The sequence below is a fragment of the Giraffa tippelskirchi genome, chromosome 7 (assembly GCF_054371585.1).
Source record: "Giraffa tippelskirchi isolate mGirTip1 chromosome 7, T2T-mGirTip1v1.2.pri, whole genome shotgun sequence".
Classification (NCBI taxonomy): Eukaryota; Metazoa; Chordata; class Mammalia; order Artiodactyla; family Giraffidae; genus Giraffa; species Giraffa tippelskirchi.
The window spans coordinates 27,481,533-27,501,448 of NC_137281.1; the positions used below are offsets into that span (position 1 = coordinate 27,481,533).

Genomic DNA, 19,916 nt, shown 5'->3' on the forward strand with positions numbered 1-19,916 from the left:
CCAGCGTCTCGCCCCAACGGCTGCGGACCACCTCTCCCTCGCGCGCGCACGCAGCTGTCGCTCCCCGCGGATAAACCCAGCCCCCCAGGCACCCTCTAGTCACCGGGATGCAACGCTGGGGAACTCGAGATCCCCGCAATGCCACCTCCTCCGTCTTGCCAGCCAGCCAAGGGGAGTGGGCTCTGGGGAACATTTTCGGGCTGTCCAGGCGCTTTCTCCTTCAGCCTCCCCGCCCCCCACCCCCTTGGGCCCAGGAGTAGGAAAAGGGATCCGATCTGATTCAGGCCGGATTCCCAGCGCTTCCTTGGAAGTTACAGTGCCAGGAAGCGCTGGGCGCACAGTGCCTAAATCTCTTCTTCTAGCTCCCATATTGAGATGAAAATTAGAACTACAGAAAGTATGTGTTAGAAAAAGAGATATGTTTAATACTTAGCATCGACTAAAAAGAATATAAATTTACAAAACTCATAGTTTGTCATGAGCAGCAGTTTTCTGATAAGGACCACTTGGATTAAACAGCAGCTTCCGGTAAATAAGTGCCCCATCGGCAATACAAAACACCGAGGCCGTGAGTCCAAACACCTGAAACAAAGACACAGTGTCACTGCTTGTGGCCACGGTCACACAGGTTTTAAGTGGTCTGGCTGCCAGCTTCCTCTCCTGCTAGGGTTCCCTATGCTGTCATCTAATACTAGAATGGGAAGAGATTTCAGAGATCATTTTATTTGCATTCTCGTTTCCCCAGTACCTTCCTAGAGAAAGGGAAAGATCATTTAAGTGAGCAGAAACCAATACTGAAGCGGTGTGGGCTCTGAAGCAAATACTTGTCTGGATCTCTTGCTCCTGGATATTACTGTTTAAAGCTCTACTGATAATATTTGGTTACTAATCAACATTTCTATACCCAGTGTTCAACTGTTCCATTTTTCTATTGCGAACTGTACCAGAGAAAAAGTCAGGGTTAACATCAGCTCAAGATTTAAGCTGTGATAAAAACTTTGGAGAACTGGAGTGATGAGATGATCCAAAATGACCTCTCCAAGGCTGGGCCACATCCACATAAGGGGTGAGATTCTAAATAAGCCTCAGGAAAAACTGAGTAAAGGGAATTAACTGGAACATGGTCTTTAGGTTCTCTGATGGCTATTTGAGAACTGGCACCGGGCTGGAAAAAGGGATGTCAGTGCTATCACCAGCTCCATCCAACTGCCCAGGAGGTCTGGCTTCAGACTCTGTCCCTTTCCCATCCTGAATCTCAAACACAGCTTCCTAGGTTCTGACCATGCTAAGTATTTGGTTGCCCCAAAAAGTCATTCGGGTTCTTCCATAAGATGTCACAGGAAAACCTGAACCAACTGTTTGTCCAACCCAACACTTACTACAGATGCTTTCCTGACTCCGCTACTGAGCATACTGCTGGTTCCTCCACCGGGAAGCATCTGTGTTTTTTCCCCTTTATTCCTGGAAAACTATGATTCCACTGCCAGAGAGACATCCTGTTGTTGTCTAGTTGCTCTGTCATGTCTGACTCGTTTGTGACCCCATGCACTGTAACCCACTGGGCTCTTCTGTCTATGGAATTTTCCAGGGAAGAATAATGGAGTAAGTTGCCATTTCCTTCTCCAGGGGATCTTCCTGACTCAAGGATGGAACTCGAGTCTCCTGCATTGGCAGGTGGATTCTTTATCACTGAGCCACCTGGATAGCCTGCCAGAGAGAGGTAGTTGCTTCCTTTTTCTTGTGCTCCATAGTACTCCGCTAGCATCTTAGATACAGCTGTTTGCACTTTTGTCTCCTGTATTAGGCTTTAAGCAACTTAGGGGTCACATTCTAGTCCGGAGCCATCCAAAAGAAATATGAGTTACCAATGTAAACCACATAATTGATCTAAAAATTTCTAATTTCCACATTAAAAAGTAAAGAAAAAACAAGTGAAATTAATTTTAATAATATACTGTATTTAGCCTGATATAGGAGAAGGAAATGGCAACCCACTCCAGTGTTCTTGCCTGGAGAATCCCAGGGACAGAGGAGCCTGGTGGGCTGCCGTCTGTGGGGTCGCACAGAGTCGGACACGACTGATACGACTTAGCAGCAGCAGCAGCCTGATATATCCAAAATAATATAATTTCAACATATCAACAATATAATAAAATTATAAGTTAAATCTACATTCTTTGGGGGGAGTAGTAAGTCTTTCAAATCCAATGTGTATTTTACACTTATAGCTCATCTCAGTTCAGACAAGCCACATTTCCAGTGCTCAGCCACTTGTGGCTTACAGCTCTATACTTTGTCAGCACCTACCAAAGTGCGCTTAAAGAATGAATCAATGAATTAATGAGGAAATGAAAGTAAATTCTGTGCCTCCTCCTTCTTTTTCCCTAGTCGAGGTATAAAATAATCTTTAAAGATAGCTAGGAGAAATTGCTGTTACACCACTATCTCATTTCTAGGGTAATTCTCATCCCTCATGAAATTGCTTTGGGCCTAGTGAAGTGGAAAAGCCTTTGTTGTTGTTCAGTCATTAAGTTGTGTCTGACTCTGCAACACCATGGACTGCAGCACGCCAGGCTTCCCTTTCCTTCACTATCTCCTGGATTTTGCTCAAACTCACGTCCATTGAGTTGGTGATGACATTCAACCATCTTATCCTTTGTCATCACCTTCTCCTCCTGCCTTCAATCTTTCCCAGCATCAGGGTCTTTTCCAGTGACACAGCTCTTCACATCAGATGGCCAAAGTATTGGAGATGCAGTTTCAGCATCAGTCCTTCCAATGAGTATTCAGGGTTGATTCCCTTTAGGATTGACTGGTTTGATCTCTTTGCAGTCCAAGGGATTTTCAAGAGTCTTCTCCAGCACCACAGTTTGAAAGCATCAGTTCTTTGGCACTCAGCCTTCTTAATGGTCCAATTCTCACATCTGTGCATGACTACTGAAAAAACCATAGCTTTGACTGCATGGACTGGATTCTGACATATGTGGCCAGTTCTCCCAAGTGGCCCATACTAAGAAAACATAAGGAAATTGGAGGGAGATTTATTTAAGAAGAACTTTCTAATTCACTTCTCTAGATTAGAACCTAGAAAAGTCATGATTTTGAACCCCCTCTAAGAAATCTCAGAAGAATATCAGATGAAACTGTAACTAAATTACTTGACCCTTGGTTTGTTTTGGCTTGCCTTTCAAATTAAACTGATTTGCTTTTCTTCAAGCAGTGTTCAAAATAATCCTTTTGTTACAAGTCTTCCTACCACCCATTCCCTTACATGACACATGTTTATTCCATCTGTAGCAGGATCTGGACAAGAAATAACTGAGCTCAGAACTGTGTGTCTCTCCTTAACAAGCGGGATGTATCATTTTCTTGAAAAGGGATAGCTATGAAATTCATCCACCATTTGTTATTTTTGCTTGATATCAGGTTTCTGAGAGCTTAGTATTGTAACTGATTCCTAAACTGTAGGTTCTCATTTAGTCTAACCCTATATATCTGTGAGAAATACAGAGGAACCTCTTTATTTGGTTAACTTCAAATTTAGTGTGAAATCATATTCCTTCACATTAATCAGGGCATGTGTTCATGCACAAAAGTATTAAGCCACTAGGTACTGTGTACTGGGATAGCCTCAAGGATGAAAACGATCTAGTTTTCTATTCCTCTGTCTATTTTTCAAGTAAATTTGAATCCTGATCGAACCTGAAGGGAGAAACTGGAAAGAACCTCCACTTACCCCTCCAAGGACTGTATATGTTGTGGTTTCTGGGATCAGTGCCAACACAGATACAACTATCATGAATACTGCTGTTACCACTGAGTTGATAATATCCTGAAAACACAGAATAGAAAGATTAGCGTTACATGAAGATCACCAACAGAATGAATCTGCTCCCTAAAGATTTTGAAAATTCCATTTTTTAAAACAAATTTATTTAGTTTAAATAAATAACTTAGTTTTAGGAAGTCAAACTGCTATTGTAAAATGACATGTGTATTGTATTTGGTCTACAATGATGTCTAATGGGTCTCTTAATGTATGACACACCAATCGTTAATTCCTTAATAGGGCTTATTTGTTTTTTGTTGAAAGGTAGTTGGAGAGAGAACTCATCTGGTTAGGACTGGGTATGTCTTATGTGGCAGGTTTAAAGTAGAAGTCAGAATGCTCAGTTTTAGTAAGTGTGGAGTGATCTACACCATAAAACAACTTTATAATGTTTCTCAAAATGCAATTAATAAAACTTTGAGCAGGATAAACTTAATTTTGGGGGAAAAAAACTCCCACACATCTGTATGCAACAGTTGGCCAATTATGCAATCATTTCTGATGATGTAGCTCATTCATGTAATAATTTATTGAAATGAAGCATTTCTGAACTGTGGCTTTAAGAGGTGCAACTTACATTTGGAATGGATGTAGACTGTGGAAAAGGTAAGCCGTCTTTATTCTGGAATGGTTTATGTATGTTAGCAGATAGCTGTAGCAGGAAGAAATTATTAACACAGAAATCTTCCAAACCCTGGTAACTTAGAAAAGTAGTTATTACAAAGAAAACAGGAAGAGATTCAATGGGGACAGGGCAAGAGTAGATGATACACTTAGGCAGCAAAAAAGTGCTCGTCTTCGAGGACTAGCTGTATATTGAGACTAGCTGTCCTAGGTTAATGCTCCCCTCTGCTGGGTATTTTGCTGTTTCAAGGCAACAGACCACACCTCTGCTCCAGACAGCTAGCCGGCCTCCTGGTAGTAATTTGAATAAGTGGATATAAATGGCTTCAGATAAAGACGGTGTTCTAGGAAGGGCAGAGAATAATGGCTGGGGATGGGGTAGAGGGGGAGGGAAGGATGCATCTGCCCCAGAACATCAGTGATCCTTAATAGTGGTTTCAAGCCTTGTTTTTCTATTAAAAACCGAACATCAGTATGCCATGGAATAGACTATAAATTTAATTACAAAAATGGAGGTCATCAGTATGCCATGGAGTAGACTATAAATTTAATTACAAAAATGGAGGTACCCTAGAAATTTTGAGCCTGTTCTTACATATCACCACAAACACCCTGGGTTGCCTCACCGTGTGTGTCCCCGGAGCACTTGAGGGGACCAGTCAGAGGACCCCTGCTCTCCGAACTGTGTTAGGCACTACACCTCTGGGACAGTGACATGCATCACAGAACTGTTGTGCAGGTGACCAAGCCCTTTCCTAATCAGTGAAGACAGCGGCCATCGATAGAACTATCGACGGGTTACCTCCCCCCTCCCCCCGCCCCCCACTGATTAATTGGAACCTTCCACCATCTTGGTGTCCTTCACTTATGTTACAGGCAACGTCCCCATTGTGCTTGGGCCACGCTCCTATTGGCCACTCTGCAGGGACCTCACTCTGTTCGCTACCCTCCTTGGTCCCTGGCCAGGTTTCTTCAACTCAGTGCTGTCCCTCTGCCCACATCCGTCTCCTTCCCTGCTCAGTCTAACTATTCCCATCACTTTACTGTCACTTGTCCATACCGGGGGCCTCTATTAATACAGTGAATATATATATATATATATATGTATGTATATACATACATACATATGTATATATGTCTTTTTTCTGGACTTTCTCTCCTTACTTGTAACATTAGTCACCACTCCTTTCTTCTCGAAATGCTCTCCTCTCTTGACTTCTGGGACACAGGTCTCCCTTGGATCCTCTCCTGTCCTTCTCTGGCCACTCCTCCTTTTCACGCCAGATGTTGGTATTTCCCAGTCTTGCCTCCATCTTTCTCTACTCTCCCTCGGAGCCATTTTCCCATCACAAGGTGATAACTCCCCTAAAGTTGCAGCTCTAATTTCCCTCCTAAGCCTTAGACCTGAACATTTCCATCTGAATGTCCCATAAGGCACTAAAACCTTCTATTTCTCAAACTGAACTCATTATCCACCTCTCCCCTCGAATAAACCTATTCTTCCTCCTAAACTTCCTGTCTTGTTACCCTCTTAAGACAGTTCTTTAAATGGCAGCTTTCCTTGATTTTTTTCTGTCACCCAATCCTATCAGTTTTCATCAACACTCTTTCTCTCCAGGTACAGTTTTAACCTTGATTTAGGCCTTTCTCATTTTCATGTCTGGATTATGATAACAGACTTTTAAGGGGTCTGTGAGACCCACCTCTGGTTTTGTCCCTCTTTAAGCCATTATTGACATAGTTACCAGCGATCTCAAATATAAGCTAATTGTGTCACTCTACTTAAAAACCTCCCAAAGCTTCCAGTGGCTTTTGAGTTAAAACCCAGGGCACTTGAATCCTTGCATGCTCTGACCTCCTACTGCCTCTCAAACCTCCACTCTTGCCCCCTCTCTGCTTTGCGGCCGCTCAGAACTCCTGCAGGTCCTGGAGGGTCCAGCTTTTTCTCCACCTAGAACCTCACACACACATTGTTCCCTGTACTGGGAGAACTCTCAGCCCTGTTATCAGTCAGCTGATTACTTTTCATCCTCCAGCCCTCAACTCAGGCATAGTTTTCCTCAGGCAAGCCTATTATGATTTGGTTTCCTTCTCCTCCTGGGAACCTCCACGCCATCCAGGGAGCACCTATTAATATTACAGTGAATTGCTCATCAATCTTGCTTCCTGGCTATATGGAAAGTCTGTCAGGTGCAAGATTTGTGTTTTATTTTCTCAAAGAGCCTAGTATAGAACCTGGGATTAGCAGATACTTAATATTTGCTGAATAAATGATTTCATGGGCTCAACAGCAGAGAGGAATTTGGGTTTCATGTTGGAGTGATAACTGAGTTGACCAGATAGCATCATTTCTCAGAGTACAGTATCTGCCCAGGGTGAGTCTCAGAGATTTGGAGACTACTTTTCGGTATGCTGCACATAGGCCACGCTCCCTCTCCATGTATTCTGTGAAATTTATTTCCCAAGTTTATTACTGGGACATGTAAGATGCTCCAGAGAATTATTACAGTTTGGGGAAAAAAATAAATGCTAAAATGTGTTAGTTTTATTAACCTTGGAAAAGCAGAGTGTGAAGAGCAACTATATAATTTTTAGGGTGTAAGATGAACAGGATGTGAACCATGTTCATCATCTCTTTGGGATAATTTAGCTGAGTCCTTTCTGCCACTAAATGATGTTACAGGACCACCTAAGGAAGACCTTGTCATCTCCTGTCCAGACCTTACTGCCGTCAGGTCCAGCTCCACAGTGGAGCACAAGGAGGAGTTTGGAGAGATGCCACAGAGATCCTATCCTTCCCCCAGCTCTCCACTTTGGGGACTTTCTCAGCTTGTGATTAGCCTGAAATGCTCATCATTGGCCTTCAAAAGTGGTTCCAGAAGGCGCCACCTTAAGGCATGTTTATTGTTTGAGAATATCTCTAAAGTCCTCTCTCCTTAATATGCGTTGACATGAAGTGTTGCTCGGTGTCCAACTCCCTGTGACCCCATGGACTATAGCCTGCCAGGCTCCTCTGGCCATGGGATTTTCCAGGCAAGAATATTGGAGTGGGTTGCCATTTCCTACTCCAGGGGATCTTCCTGACCCAGGGATCGAAGCCGAGGCTCTTGGGTCACCTGCACTGCAGGAGGATTCTTTACCTGCTGAGCCATCACGCAAGTCCCCTAATACAGGGTTATCAGCTTGGATACGAGTGCTCTGGAATCCAAAAGGATGAGATCAGTGCAGCTACCAGTCCGGCCAAAGGGTGGAAAGGCAGCAGGGGTCTCAGAAAGGGGACCTAAGTAGACAGGATTTGGGGGCTAAGACTTGAAAGATGAGCAGTGAAGTTGCTCTGGTTTTCCTAGAACCAGCTTATTGTCCAGGCTGACAGGCCAAGAATCTTAGCTAATATCTTCAACTTGCCTATTTCAAGAGTTTCTGGACCATTTGGGCACTCCACTGGGCAGCTATTCCTAAAGCTGTGAGTATGACAGGTAAAGTCCCTATGCTACTGAATAAGATTCTACAAGATGAGTTAAAAATTATTTAGCATCAATGATGACAGACATTTTAAAGTAAGATAACATTGTGCTTTATTCAGCCTCTAAATTATTTTGATTTTCCATTTAGTGATCAGGGATATATAAGATGTAGATACTTATGTATCTGGCTCCATTTCTATTCCCTAATTTAGAGGTCATATCAACATGAACTTCAAAGGGAGGTAAAGATTAAGAATGCTCTATGATTTTATTTGACCATGATCTTAAATTTAAATTTATTTTGAAGATCTACCCCTAAGTGAATTTCCCTAACAGAAACATCAGCTGTATCTACTCCTCAGATGGAGCTCTGAGGAGAATCTATGCTCAACGGTTGCTCTGATTCCCTGAGAATCTCCCCAGAGCACATTAGCAGTGGATAGAGTTCCTCCTTCCTAAGCCTGTTAGAGATTCCTTAAAGGTTTACGAAAACTAAACAACAGAGTTTATTAAAATGTCTCTCTATGGCAGGAAAAAGTAGTTAACAATGAAACTGAACACTTACAAGTAAAGGCCAAAATAAACAGCTAATTAATCGATCAAGTCTGAGTATATATAAAACTATGAAAAAGAAAGTAGCAGTGACTTCAAATCCAGTGACAACAATGTATGGCTCTGGTGCTTGTGCTAGGATGAAAAAGGTCATAGATGTCACAGTTAGTGCCTAGAGGGAAAAAAAAACACAATCTCTTCAGTGATTATTGAATAAGTTTAAGCTGTAAAAATGATCGATTCTAAAATGACAAAATAAACGGGTTTCTTCTTTATACACACACATCTAAAAGAGGCAGACTAAAATGTATGGATGTCGACTTCTCTTTTCATTTTAGAGAACTAGGTATCCCTTTCTGTTTAAGTTTAATTAATTTCTCCACTTGTATACCTAATACCATCACTTCCCACATCCATTCCCTTTATCTTTTCCCACTAAATAGCTCTTTTTCCCTCTCTTACCTTCAATCTCTCCTCCTCCACTAGCTCTTTTCCTCATCATCTTATCAACGTATCTAAGTTATCTTCTCTCTCTCTTTCTAAACAATATTTATTTATTTATTTGACTGTGTTGAGTCTTACTTGCTGCATGTGGGATCTAGTTCCCTGACCAGGGATTGAACCCGGGTCACCTGCATTAGGAGCATGGAGCCTTAGCCACTGGACTACCAGGGAAGTCTCTAAGTTCTCTTCTCTTAAAACATACACACCCCTTCCTTTCATCCTGCTCCCCACAGAAATTCCCATTTTCTACTTCTCCCTATAATGCTTCTCAAAAAAAGCCTATGTACTGGCTGTTATAATTCCTTATCTTCCTCATCACTCCTGAACTCGTAACAAAAATCTGGAATCTACTGTCAAATTTAAACTTAGAATGTTGCCATGAAAAACAGTGGGGGTGCTTCTCTGGTGGCTAAGTGGTGGAGAATTCACCTACACATGCAGAAGACACAGGTTCGATCCCTGGTCTGGGAGGATCCCACATGCGACGGAGCAGCTAAGCCTGAGCGCCACAACTATTGAGCCTGTGCTCTAGAGCCTGGGAGCCACAGCTGCCGAGCCCCTGTGCTATAACTTCTGAAGCCCGCGAGCTCTAGAACCCGTGCTCCGCAACAAGAGGAGCCGCCACAATGAGGAGCTTGCGCACTGCAACTAGAGGGTAGCCCCTGCTTGCCAAAACTAGAGAAAAGCCCATGTGGCAAAGAAGACCCAGCACAGTCAAAAATAAATAAAATTTATTTTTTTTAAAAATACTGGGAAGGAAAGTTTAAAACAAAGTGTCAGAGAAAAACAATTCTCTGAAGAACCTTGTGGAGAAGAAAAGGAAAAAAAAAAAACAATTCTGATACATCACTTTTTAATGCATTTTCTCTTATATAAACATAATGCAATCAGAATGAACAAAAACTTATGTGAAAAAAACCCAAGATAATTGATCTAATCTAATTTCCTCATTTCCAAATGAAGATATAGAAAACAAAAATGATAAGTGACTTAAAGGAAAAAATAAGCTGGTAGGTCCCTGAGAGTCTGTTGATGTTGTGATGTTCTTACAGGAGATACAGCTTTATGCAAAGTCTCTGTGTACTTGGAAAATGGTTTTGGCAGGAGTCTTTGCTGACTAGAATTTTGTGATCAGTCTGTCAGCATCCACATTCTCTTTTTAACCTTGGATCTATATAGGCTACTTATTCATAATTCTATCAGTTACTTTATTAGAGTAAAAGTAGCTTACTTTGAAACTTCTAAATTGGTCAGTTTCTTTTACAGTAAATATAACTAGTTACTAAATAACTTGTTCTTTATCATTAATATAATTATTATCAGCAACATATCTCAAATCACTTCATTTACTCTACTGAACCAAATAAGGTCTTGAGTTCATGGGTTATGAAATCAAGGGTCACCTTTTCAGTCCCCATCGTCTGTAACCTTGGAATTGGGCACATTTCCCATGATTTCAGTCACCCTGTGCTCTCCCCCAATCCATACTTATAGCTCTTATAATTTTCCTGTCTCCTGGCCTTTGTTTTCAGTTAATTTTTCAATATTTCACTAATATCTCAAACATTTCTTCATCTCTCTATGTAGACTGCTTTTGCCAAGATCATCAATGATTTCAAAATTACTAAATTTAACAAACATTTTTCAATCCTTATACTACTGGACCCTCATGATGTACTTGCTATTGGCTTTTTCCTACTTTTCTACTCCTTGACTCCCATGTCACCTCTTCGAGTTCTTATTCCTCTGAAACTATTCTCCCTTGGTGGGCTTTCCTTTTACTCATCACTTTAAAATACTGACATTTGTTTAGATTCTATCCACAACCCGCTCAACAAATCTGAGTCTCTATCCCAGGTGTATCTTCAACATCTCACACGTAGACAGCCATTTAGAACATCTGAATAACTACAGGAATCTTCGATTCACCGTGGGCAAAACTGATGTTACCTTGTCCCTTTCTCCTGTATTCACTATCTTAATTGGTGATACTACGACCATCTATCTTTTCACCTGCCCTGGAAACCCAAGATCACTGCTCCAACTTACTGCCCACAACAGACCAATCATCAGGTCCTGCTGACTTAATGCCTAAACATTTTGGGAATCCACTTAGTCATTCCAATTGCTGCTCTTCAGTATCTTTTCCTTGAACTAACATGACAAAGATACTACAGTGAAATTTCTAAGATGAAGATCTGTGCAACTCTCCACCTGTTTAGAACCCTTCAGTGGCTCCCCATGGTTTTCAGAATAGAGCCTCCCTTCACCGTGGTGTTCAAATCTTCCATGACTCAGCTCCTGTCTACTTTAGCAAAGAGTTGTTGACAATTTATCTACAGGATAATTCCCGTGTTCAAGTATCAATCCTCATCTTATTTGAACTGTCATCAGTATTTGTCACAGTTGATCATTCTCTTGAGAATTTTCTTCATTTGGATTCTAGGACACCATACTCTCGGTTCCTCTCACTTCCCTAATTGCTCTTTCTCTCGTTCTTCTTTGGTTTTCTCTGGTGGCTCAGACAGTAAAGAATCTGCCTGCAATGCAGGAGACCTGGATTCGATCCCTGGGTTGGGAAAATCCCCTGGAGAAGGGAACGGCTTCCCACTCCAGCATTCTGGCCTGGAGAATTCTATGGACAGAGGAGCCTGGCAGGCTACAGTCCATGGGGTCACAAAGAATCAGACACGATTCAGCAACTTTCACTTTCATTCTTCTTTGCTGGTTCTTCCTCCTCTCCCCAAACTCTTAATGTTGAAGTGTTCCGGGGCTCAATCCATGGTCCTCTTCTCCACTCTATGTACAATCACCTCTTGATGATCACATCAGTCTTGTGACTTTAAATACCTCTATTTCTGCAGTGGCTTCCTGGTGGCTCAATGGTAAAGAATATGCCTGCAATGCAGGAGTTGCAGGAGACTTGGGTTCGATCCCTGAGTCGGGAAGATCCCATGGAGGAACACACGGCTACCCACTCCGATATTCGTGCCTGGAGATCCCATAAACAGAGGAGCCTGGTGGGCTACAGTCCATAGGGTCACACAGAGTTGGACGTGACTGAAGGGACTTAGCACACATTTCTGCAGTGCCAATCTCTCCTACAATCCAGTCTTATATATTCCAAATGCCTATTCAGTATTGCCACTTGAATGTCTAATAGATATCTGTAACAATGAAATCCAACATTGAACTTCTGTTTCTCTGGCTACATCTGCTTTACCCACAGGCTTTCAGTGGGTGGCAGTTCATTCTTCCAGCTGCTTAGGCCAAAAACTTTGGCGGGATCTCAGATTCCTCTCTCTTTTTCACACCACACCTGGTTCATCAGCAAATCTTGTTGGGGCTACTTTCAGTATATATCCCAAATGTGACCATTTCTTATAACCTACCCTGCTAGAGGCCTGGTCTGAGCCACAGTCATCTCTTGCCCAGATTACTGCAATAGCTCTAACTGATCATCTTTTTTTCTACCCTTGCCTCTACAGGAATCCTCCTCTCCCCTCAACTGCCAGCCCCCAGTCTATTGTCACCATAGCAGCTGGTGCACTTTTTAAAATGTTAGTCAGATCATATAAAACTTCATTCAAAACCTTCATCTCCCACTGTGTCATGTCCCCATGTCACTCCACCCCCGCTGTCCTGGTTTTCTCGGCTTTTCCTTGAACAAACTTCAGGTACATTCCTGCCATAGGGCCATTGTACTGGGTTTTCCTTTGCCTAAAACACTTCTTCCTTCATATTGGGTTGGCCAAAAAGTTCGTCTGGGGTTTTCTATAACATCTTATGGAAAAAGCTGAGCAATCTTTTTGGCTAACCCAATGTATTAATGGTTAACTCTCTCATCTCACTTAACGCTTTGCTCAGAAGTCATCTCAACAGGGCCTAATCTGACCATTCTACTCTTGCAACCTGCAGCCATCCTCTCCAACCCTTCCTTCTCTTATACTCTCTTGCCTGGCTTTAGTCTTCTCTTGTTCCATAGCACCTACCACCTTCTGGAATACTCCACCATTTATTTATTTTTTCTGTTTGCTGTTTTTTTTCCCTCCTTCGCACCCCAATATGTAAACTCCAAGAGTACAAGGATCTTTGCCTTGTTCTCTGATACTTCCCAAGAGCCAGAAACAGTGCCTGGCACATGGCAGGTTTTCAATAAATATGTGTTGAATGGAAAAAATAAGGCAGCATTCAACTTGTTATGGATTCTTATAAATCATGCTTTTTTTTTTGCCTCCAAGCCTTTACTCAGGTGACTGTCTCTTAAACCCTACCCGGGTTCCCCTAGGAAGCTTCCTGACACCTCCTTGTTTAAATGCCTCACTCTGTGCCCTACCTTCATCTTGTCAAACACCAAAGCTATCCGCTTATGTGTCTGACTCTGTCTAAACTGAAGGACCCCATGAGTCAGGGACTTTTGTCTTGGGTGTCTTTGTTGTTTCAAGTCCTAACTCAGGGCTGGGAAGATAGTAAATATTCAAAATGTTTGTGGAGGAAATTCGTTTGTCAAAAATCAAAACTTTCTCACAAAATCCTGTTTCTCCTCCAGCGTTCCAGAGCTTTCAGAACCCCAGACCTTCCAGTCACTTCTTTCCTGATTATTTACTCCCAACCCAAGGGAATTTCCTTGTTCTTTGAAGTGAAAGTGTGTTAGTCGCCCAGTCATCTCCGACTCTGCGATCTTATGGACTGTAGCCAGATTCCTCTGTCCGTGGGATTCTCCAGCCAAGAATGCTGGATTGGGTTGCCATTTCCCTTACCAAGGGAATCTTCCTGACCTGGGGATCGAATCCAGGCCTCCTGCACTGCAGGGGGATTCGTTACCAGGGATTCTGAGCCACCAGGGAAGCCCTTTGAACTCCAGAGTAGTTTTCTAAACTTCCTTCAGGCCTTCTGACTTGCATTATGTTATATTTTTCAGAATCACAGACTTTGGTGCGGAAGGGCCTTGCATGCAATTTGTTTTGCCCACTCACCTGGAGTTTGAGCTGCCATTACAACATGCTCACCAGGTACTTGCCTGCGCCTGGTACCTCTTCTGTCTGGGAATGTACTGCCTTCCCAAGCGGCCACTTATTTTGGCACTTTCCCAATAGAAAACTCTTTCTCATATTAAGCGGGGCTGTTTCCTTGTAAGTTTTAACTTTCTATCCACTCTTCTTATAGGTCACCTCTTTAAAATTTAAGAATTTTTTTTTTCTTTCCCCTTTTCTTAATTTTCTTCAACATAGTCTCCTATGATAATTTCAACTTCTCTAACTAGCCAGGTCACCATCCTCCAAATGACAGTCCATTCTCTCCCAAACCTCTATCCAGAACTGGCTGCAATCTCTTGGCAGTTCTGACACCCCAGAAATGTGCAGTTCCACTGTCCTTGCTCTGGGCTCTATCAGCCTTGAGCTCACTCACATCAAAACTTGTGAGTTATACGGTAAAAAACACAAGCACATGGAGATTTAAACAATACGTTTCTAAATAACCAACAGGTTACTGAAGAAATAAAAAAATTTCTAGAAACAAATGACAATGAAAATACGACAACTCAAAACCTATGGGATGGAGTAAAAGCAGTTCTAAGAGGGTAAGTTTATAGCAATACAATCCTACCTCAAGAAACTAGGAAAACATTGAATAGACAACCTAACTTTACACCTAAAACAACTGGAAAAAGAAGAACAAAAACCCCCCAAAATTAGTAGAAGGAAAGAAATCATAAAGATCAGAGCAGAAAAAAATGAAAGAAACAATAGTAAAAATTAATAAAGCTAAAAGCTGGTTCTTTGAGATTAACAAAATTGATAAACCTTTGGCCAGAACCATCAAGAAAAAAAGAGAGAGGATCAAATCAACAAAATTAGAAATGAAAAAGGAGAGGTTACAACAGGCAATGCAGAAATACAAAGGATTATAAGAGATTATTATGAACAAATATATAGCAATAAAATGAATGACCCGGAAGAAATGGACAGATTCTTAGAAAAGTTCAATCTTCCAAGAATGAACCAGGAAGAAATAGAAATTGTGAAGAACCCAGTTACAAGCAATGAAATTGAAGCTGTGATCAAAAATCTCCCAAAAAACAAAAGCCCAGTCCAGATGGCTTCACAGGAGAATTCTATCAAACATTTAGAGAAGAGCTAATGCCTATCCTTCTAAAACTCTTTCAAAAAATTGCAGAGGAAGGAATACTTTCAAACTCATTCTATGAGGCCACCATCACCCTGATACCAAAACCAAACAAAGACAACACAGAAAAAGAAAACTACAGGCCAATATCACTGATGAACATAGATGCAAAAATCCTCAACAAAATTTTAGCAAACAGAATTCAGCAGCACATCAAAAAGCTCATACACCATGATCTGCTGCTGCTGCTGCTGCTAAGTCGCTTCAGTCGTGTCCGACTCTGTGCGACCCCATAGACGACAGCCCACCAGGCTCCGCCGTCCCTGGGATTCTCCAGGCAAGAATACTGGAGTGGGTTGCCATTTCCTTCTCCAGTGCATAAAAGGGTAAAGTGAAAGTGAAGTCGCTCAGTCGTGTCCGACTCTTAGCGACCCCATGGACTGTAGCCTACTAGGCTCCTCCATCCATGGGATTTTCCAGGCAAGAGTACTGGAGTGGGGTGCCATTGCCTTCTCCGATACACCATGATCAAGTTGGGTTTATTCCAGGGATACAAGGATTCTTCAATATACGCAAATCAATCAATGTGATACATTGTATTAACAAATTGAAAGATAAAAACCATATGATCATCTCAATAGATGCAGAAAAAGCCTTTGACAAAATTCAGCACCGATTTATGATTAAAACTCTTCAAAAAATGGGTATAGAAGGAACCTGCCTCAACATAGTAAAGCCCATATATAATAAGCCTACAGCAAACATTATACTCAATGGTGAAAAACTGAAAGCATTCCTCCTAAGATCAGGAACAAGACAAGGGTGTCCACTTTCACCACTATTATTCAACATAGTTTTGGAAGTCCTAGCTATAGCAATCAAAGAAGAAAAAGAAATAAAAGGAATCCAGATTGGAAAAGAAGAAGTAAAGCTCTCACTATTTGAAGATGAATGATACTCTACATAGAAAACCCTAAAGATAGTATCAGAAAATTACTATAGCTAATCAGTGAATTTAGCAAAGTTGCAGAATACAAAATCAATACACAGAAATCACTTGCATTTCTATATACTGACAATGAAAAATCTGAAAGAGAAATTAAGGAATCAATCCCATTCACCATTGTAACAAAAAGAATAAAATATCTAGGAATAAACTTACCTAAGGAGACAAAAGAACTCTACACAGAAAATTATAAGACACTGATGAAAGAAATCAAAGACGACAGAAACAGATGGAGAGATATTCCATGTTCCTGGGTAGGAGGAATCAATATTGTGAAAATGACTTTACTACCAAACACAATCTACAGATTCAATGAGATCCCTATCAAATTACCAATGGCATTTTTCACAAATCTAGAACAAAAAATTTCACAATTCATATGGAAACACAAACGACCCTAAATAGCCAAAGCAGTCTTGAGAAAGCAGAATGGAGCTGGAGGAATCAACCTTCCTAACTTCAGATTATACTACAAAGCTACAGTCATCAAGACAGTATGGTACTGGCACAAAAACAGAAATATAGACCAATGGAACAAGATAGAAAGCCCAGAAATAAACCCATGCACCTATGAGTACCTCATTTTTGACAAAAGAGGCAAGAATATACAATGGGGCAAAGACAGCCTCTTCAATAAATGTTGCTGAGAAAACTGGACAGCTACATGTAAAAGAATGAAATTAGAACACTTCCTAACATCATACACAAAGATAAACTCAAAATGGATTAAAGAGCTAAATGTAAGACCAGAAACTATAAAACTCTTAGAGGAAAAAACATAGGCAGAACATTTCATGACATAAATCAAAGCAAGATCCTCTATGACCCACCTCCTAGATTAATGGAAATAAAAACAAAAGCAAACAAGTGGGACCTGATTAAACTTAAAAGCTTTTATACAGCAAGGAAAACTATGAGAAAGGTGAAAAGACAATCCTCAGAATGGGAGAAAATAATAGCAAATGAAACAACTGACAAAGGATTAATTTCCAAAATATACAAGTAGCTCCTACAACTCAATATCAGAAGAACAACCCAATCAAAAAGTGGGGGAAAGACCTAAACAGACATTTCTCCAAAGAAGACATACAGATGGCTAACAAACACATGAAAAGATGCTCAACATTGCTCATTATTAGAGAAATGCAAATCAAAACTACAATGAGATATCACCTCACACCAGTCAGAATTGCCATCATCAAAAAGTCTACAAACAATAAATGCTGGAGAGGGTTTGGATAAAAGGGAAAGCTCTTGCACTATTGGTGGGAATTTAAATTGGTACAGCCACTATGGAAGACGGTATGGAGATTCCTTAAAAAACTAGGAATAAAACCACCATATGACCCAGCAATCCCACTCCTAGGCGTATACCCTGAGGAAGCCAAAATTGAAAAGGACACATGTATCCCATTGTTCATTGCAGCACTATTTACAATAGCTAGAACATGGAAGCAACCTAGATGTCCATCAACAGATGAATGGATAAAGAAGTTGTGGTACATATGCACAATGGAATATTACTCAGCCATAAAAAGGAACACATTTGAGTCAGTTCTAATGAGGTGGATGAACCTAGAGCCTATTATACAGAGTGAAGTAAGTCAGAAAGAGAAAGATAAATATCGTATTCTAACACATATATACGGAATCTAGAAAAATGGTACTGAAGAATTTATTTACAAGGCAGCAGCGGAGAAACAGACATAGAGAATAGACTTAGGGACATGGGGAGAGGGGAGGAGAGGGTGAGATGTATGGAAAGAGTAACATGGAAACTTACATTACCATATGTAAAATAGATAGCCAATGGGAATTTGCTGTATGGCTCAGGAAACTCAAACCGGGGCTCTGTATCCATCTTAGAGGGGTGAGATGGGAAGGGAGATGAGAGGGAGGTTCAAAAGGGAGGGAGGATATATGTATACCTATGGCTGATTCATGTTTAGGTTTGACAGAAAACAACAAAATTGTGTAAAGCAATTATCCTTCAATTAAAAAAATAAATTAATTAAAAAAACACAATGAGATATCACTACACACCTATGAGTGTACTAAAAACATTTAGTTGTAACCTTTAAATCAGTAAGTTTTATCATATATGAAATATCTCAATAAAGCTTGGGGAAAAAACAACAAACAAAAAGCTTGTAAGTTATAGTAAGTAAACACAGCATCCTCCGAAACCCCTCAGTGCATTTTTTGTTTGTTTTTGGTTTTAATCTCATTGGCGTCTGAATGGTACAACTGCAGCAGCCTCACATGGTAACCTGGGTAACTGGTTTGGGGGTCCAAGTGTAGGCCATTCATGCAGGTGTGCAGAGCTTGCTTTATGAGTGGGTCTGTAAAGTGTCAGTCGCTTAGTTGTGTTCGACTCTTTGAGACTCCATGGATTGTAGCCTGCCACACTCCTCTGTCCATGGGATTCTCCAGGCAAGCATACTGGAGTGGGTAGTCATGCCCTTCTCCAGGGGATCTTCCCGACCCAGGGATCGAACCCGGGTCTCCTACATTGCAGGCTGATTCTTTACCATCTGAGCTACCAGGAAAGATCCTCTGGAAAAGGGAACGGCAACCCACTCCAGAACGCTTGCCTGGAGAATCCCATGGGCCAAGGAGCCTGGCGGGCTACAGTCCATGGGGTCTCAAAGAATGGGAGACGACTAAACGACTGACCCTTGTTACTACTGGGTACAGAAAGCCCCTGATGAAGACGACAGTTGCCCTATTTCTCTCCTTCTACCCCCAGGGTGTAGGGCGAAATGCCTTCCCTTTAAGAAGACCTTGATAGAAACAAAGTTGAAAGAAGAGGAGAGAAGGGAGCATACGCTTCATACTTGGCAGCTTTATCTCCCAGCAGGCGAGTGCGCTGGGACTCCGCCCCCCGGTCCTCCGGCCCCGCCCTCACCAACCGCAGCAGCTTCACGTGGCCTTTCACGCTGAAGCAGAAGGGACGATGCGTTGGTTTCCGTTTCAGGGGCTGCATCGCCCCTGCAGACCCAGCAGCAGCACTTTCCCGCCGGTCCCCCTATTCAGCGCACGTCTCTGCCAGGCCCTGAGCCAAGTCTGCAACGGCCACCCTGGCCACGTGCAGCGCTTCTAGGCTTCCCGCCCTGGAGCGTGCATGCGCAGGTCACTGCAGCCGCACTTGGGTGCAAGCCAGTTCCCCCACTCCCTGCCACAGGCTCCCGCTCTGCGGAAAGCCGTTCGGTTCCCACTCTGCGTTTCCGCTAACCTACAGGGGAGCTACGAAGGCCAACTTCTCCCCACCCCCTAGTTGTCTGTCCAGACGATCACATATTGATTGTACATTTGATGAAAGATAAACTGAGGCATATTAAAATTTTTAAGGTTTTATTTGAACAAAAAAATGATTCAAATAGGGCGGCAATCCAGTCTAACAGAAAGGAGCTCTTAAGAGGTGTACAAAACGAAAGACTTTTAAAGGCAGAAGGGAGAGGGAACAAGGAAGTTGGTTATTGCAATATTACTTTCCTAGGGGATGGCAGGGGGTCTATCAGGTTACCTAACTCAGAGGTTGCCAGCCTCTGGGATCTAATGCCTGATGATCTGAGGTGGAGCAGATGTCATGATAATACAAATGAAGTGCACAATAAGTATAAGGTACTTCAATTATCCTGAAACCGTCTCCTCCCCTTCCTCAGCTCCCCCCCACCCCCTGCCCCGCCCCGGGGTGGGGGAGAGGTCTTCCACAAACCGGTCCCGGGTGCCAAAAAAGGATGGGGACCGCAGATCTAACTAGTGCTGATCAGATGATGCCTGACTGACTGGAGAGCCAAAACTATAATTA

The 19,916-nt window shown here is 42.0% G+C and overlaps 2 protein-coding genes across 6 annotated transcripts in view; one reads left to right on the forward strand and one right to left on the reverse strand.

Moving 5' to 3' along the window:
- Positions 1 to 19,916, forward strand: part of TK2 (thymidine kinase 2) — a 63,255-nt gene that overhangs the window by 12,316 nt on the left and 31,023 nt on the right. Inside the window, exon 3 of one of the 4 annotated variants that reach the window (XM_081513325.1) lies at positions 18,855 to 18,965. The exons of 2 other annotated variants lie outside the window; for them this stretch is intronic. The gene's annotated coding sequence lies outside the window, so the exon portion shown is untranslated. Of the gene's footprint in view, positions 1 to 18,854; positions 18,966 to 19,033; positions 19,730 to 19,916 lie in introns of those variants that run through there. One more of the 4 variants, XM_081513326.1, reaches the window with a different exon arrangement.
- Positions 405 to 19,178, reverse strand: CKLF (chemokine like factor). Of its 2 annotated transcripts, XM_081513344.1 has the most exons (4): positions 19,014 to 19,178; positions 8,483 to 8,641; positions 3,737 to 3,832; positions 405 to 582 (listed from the first exon to the last, which is right to left on the reverse strand). In XM_081513344.1, the coding sequence occupies exons 1-4, from the start codon at positions 19,089 to 19,091 to the stop codon at positions 466 to 468; spliced, it is 450 nt and encodes a 149-aa protein (XP_081369470.1). In that variant the 5' UTR covers positions 19,092 to 19,178; the 3' UTR covers positions 405 to 465. The 2 variants fall into 2 exon arrangements, with proteins under 2 accessions (XP_081369470.1, XP_081369471.1); XM_081513345.1 differs by lacking the exon at positions 8,483 to 8,641.

Coding starts and splice junctions, on each gene's coding strand:
- CKLF (XM_081513344.1), bottom strand. CDS start 19,091: ATGCAGCCCCTGAAACGGAAACCAACGCATCGTCCCTTCTGCTTCAGC. Junction 8,642..19,013: donor ACGTGAAGCTGCTGCGGTTG/GTGAGGGCGGGG, acceptor TTTTCCCTCTAG/GCACTAACTGTGACATCTAT. Junction 583..3,736: donor CATATACAGTCCTTGGAGGG/GTAAGTGGAGGT, acceptor TCTTTGTTTCAG/GTGTTTGGACTCACGGCCTC.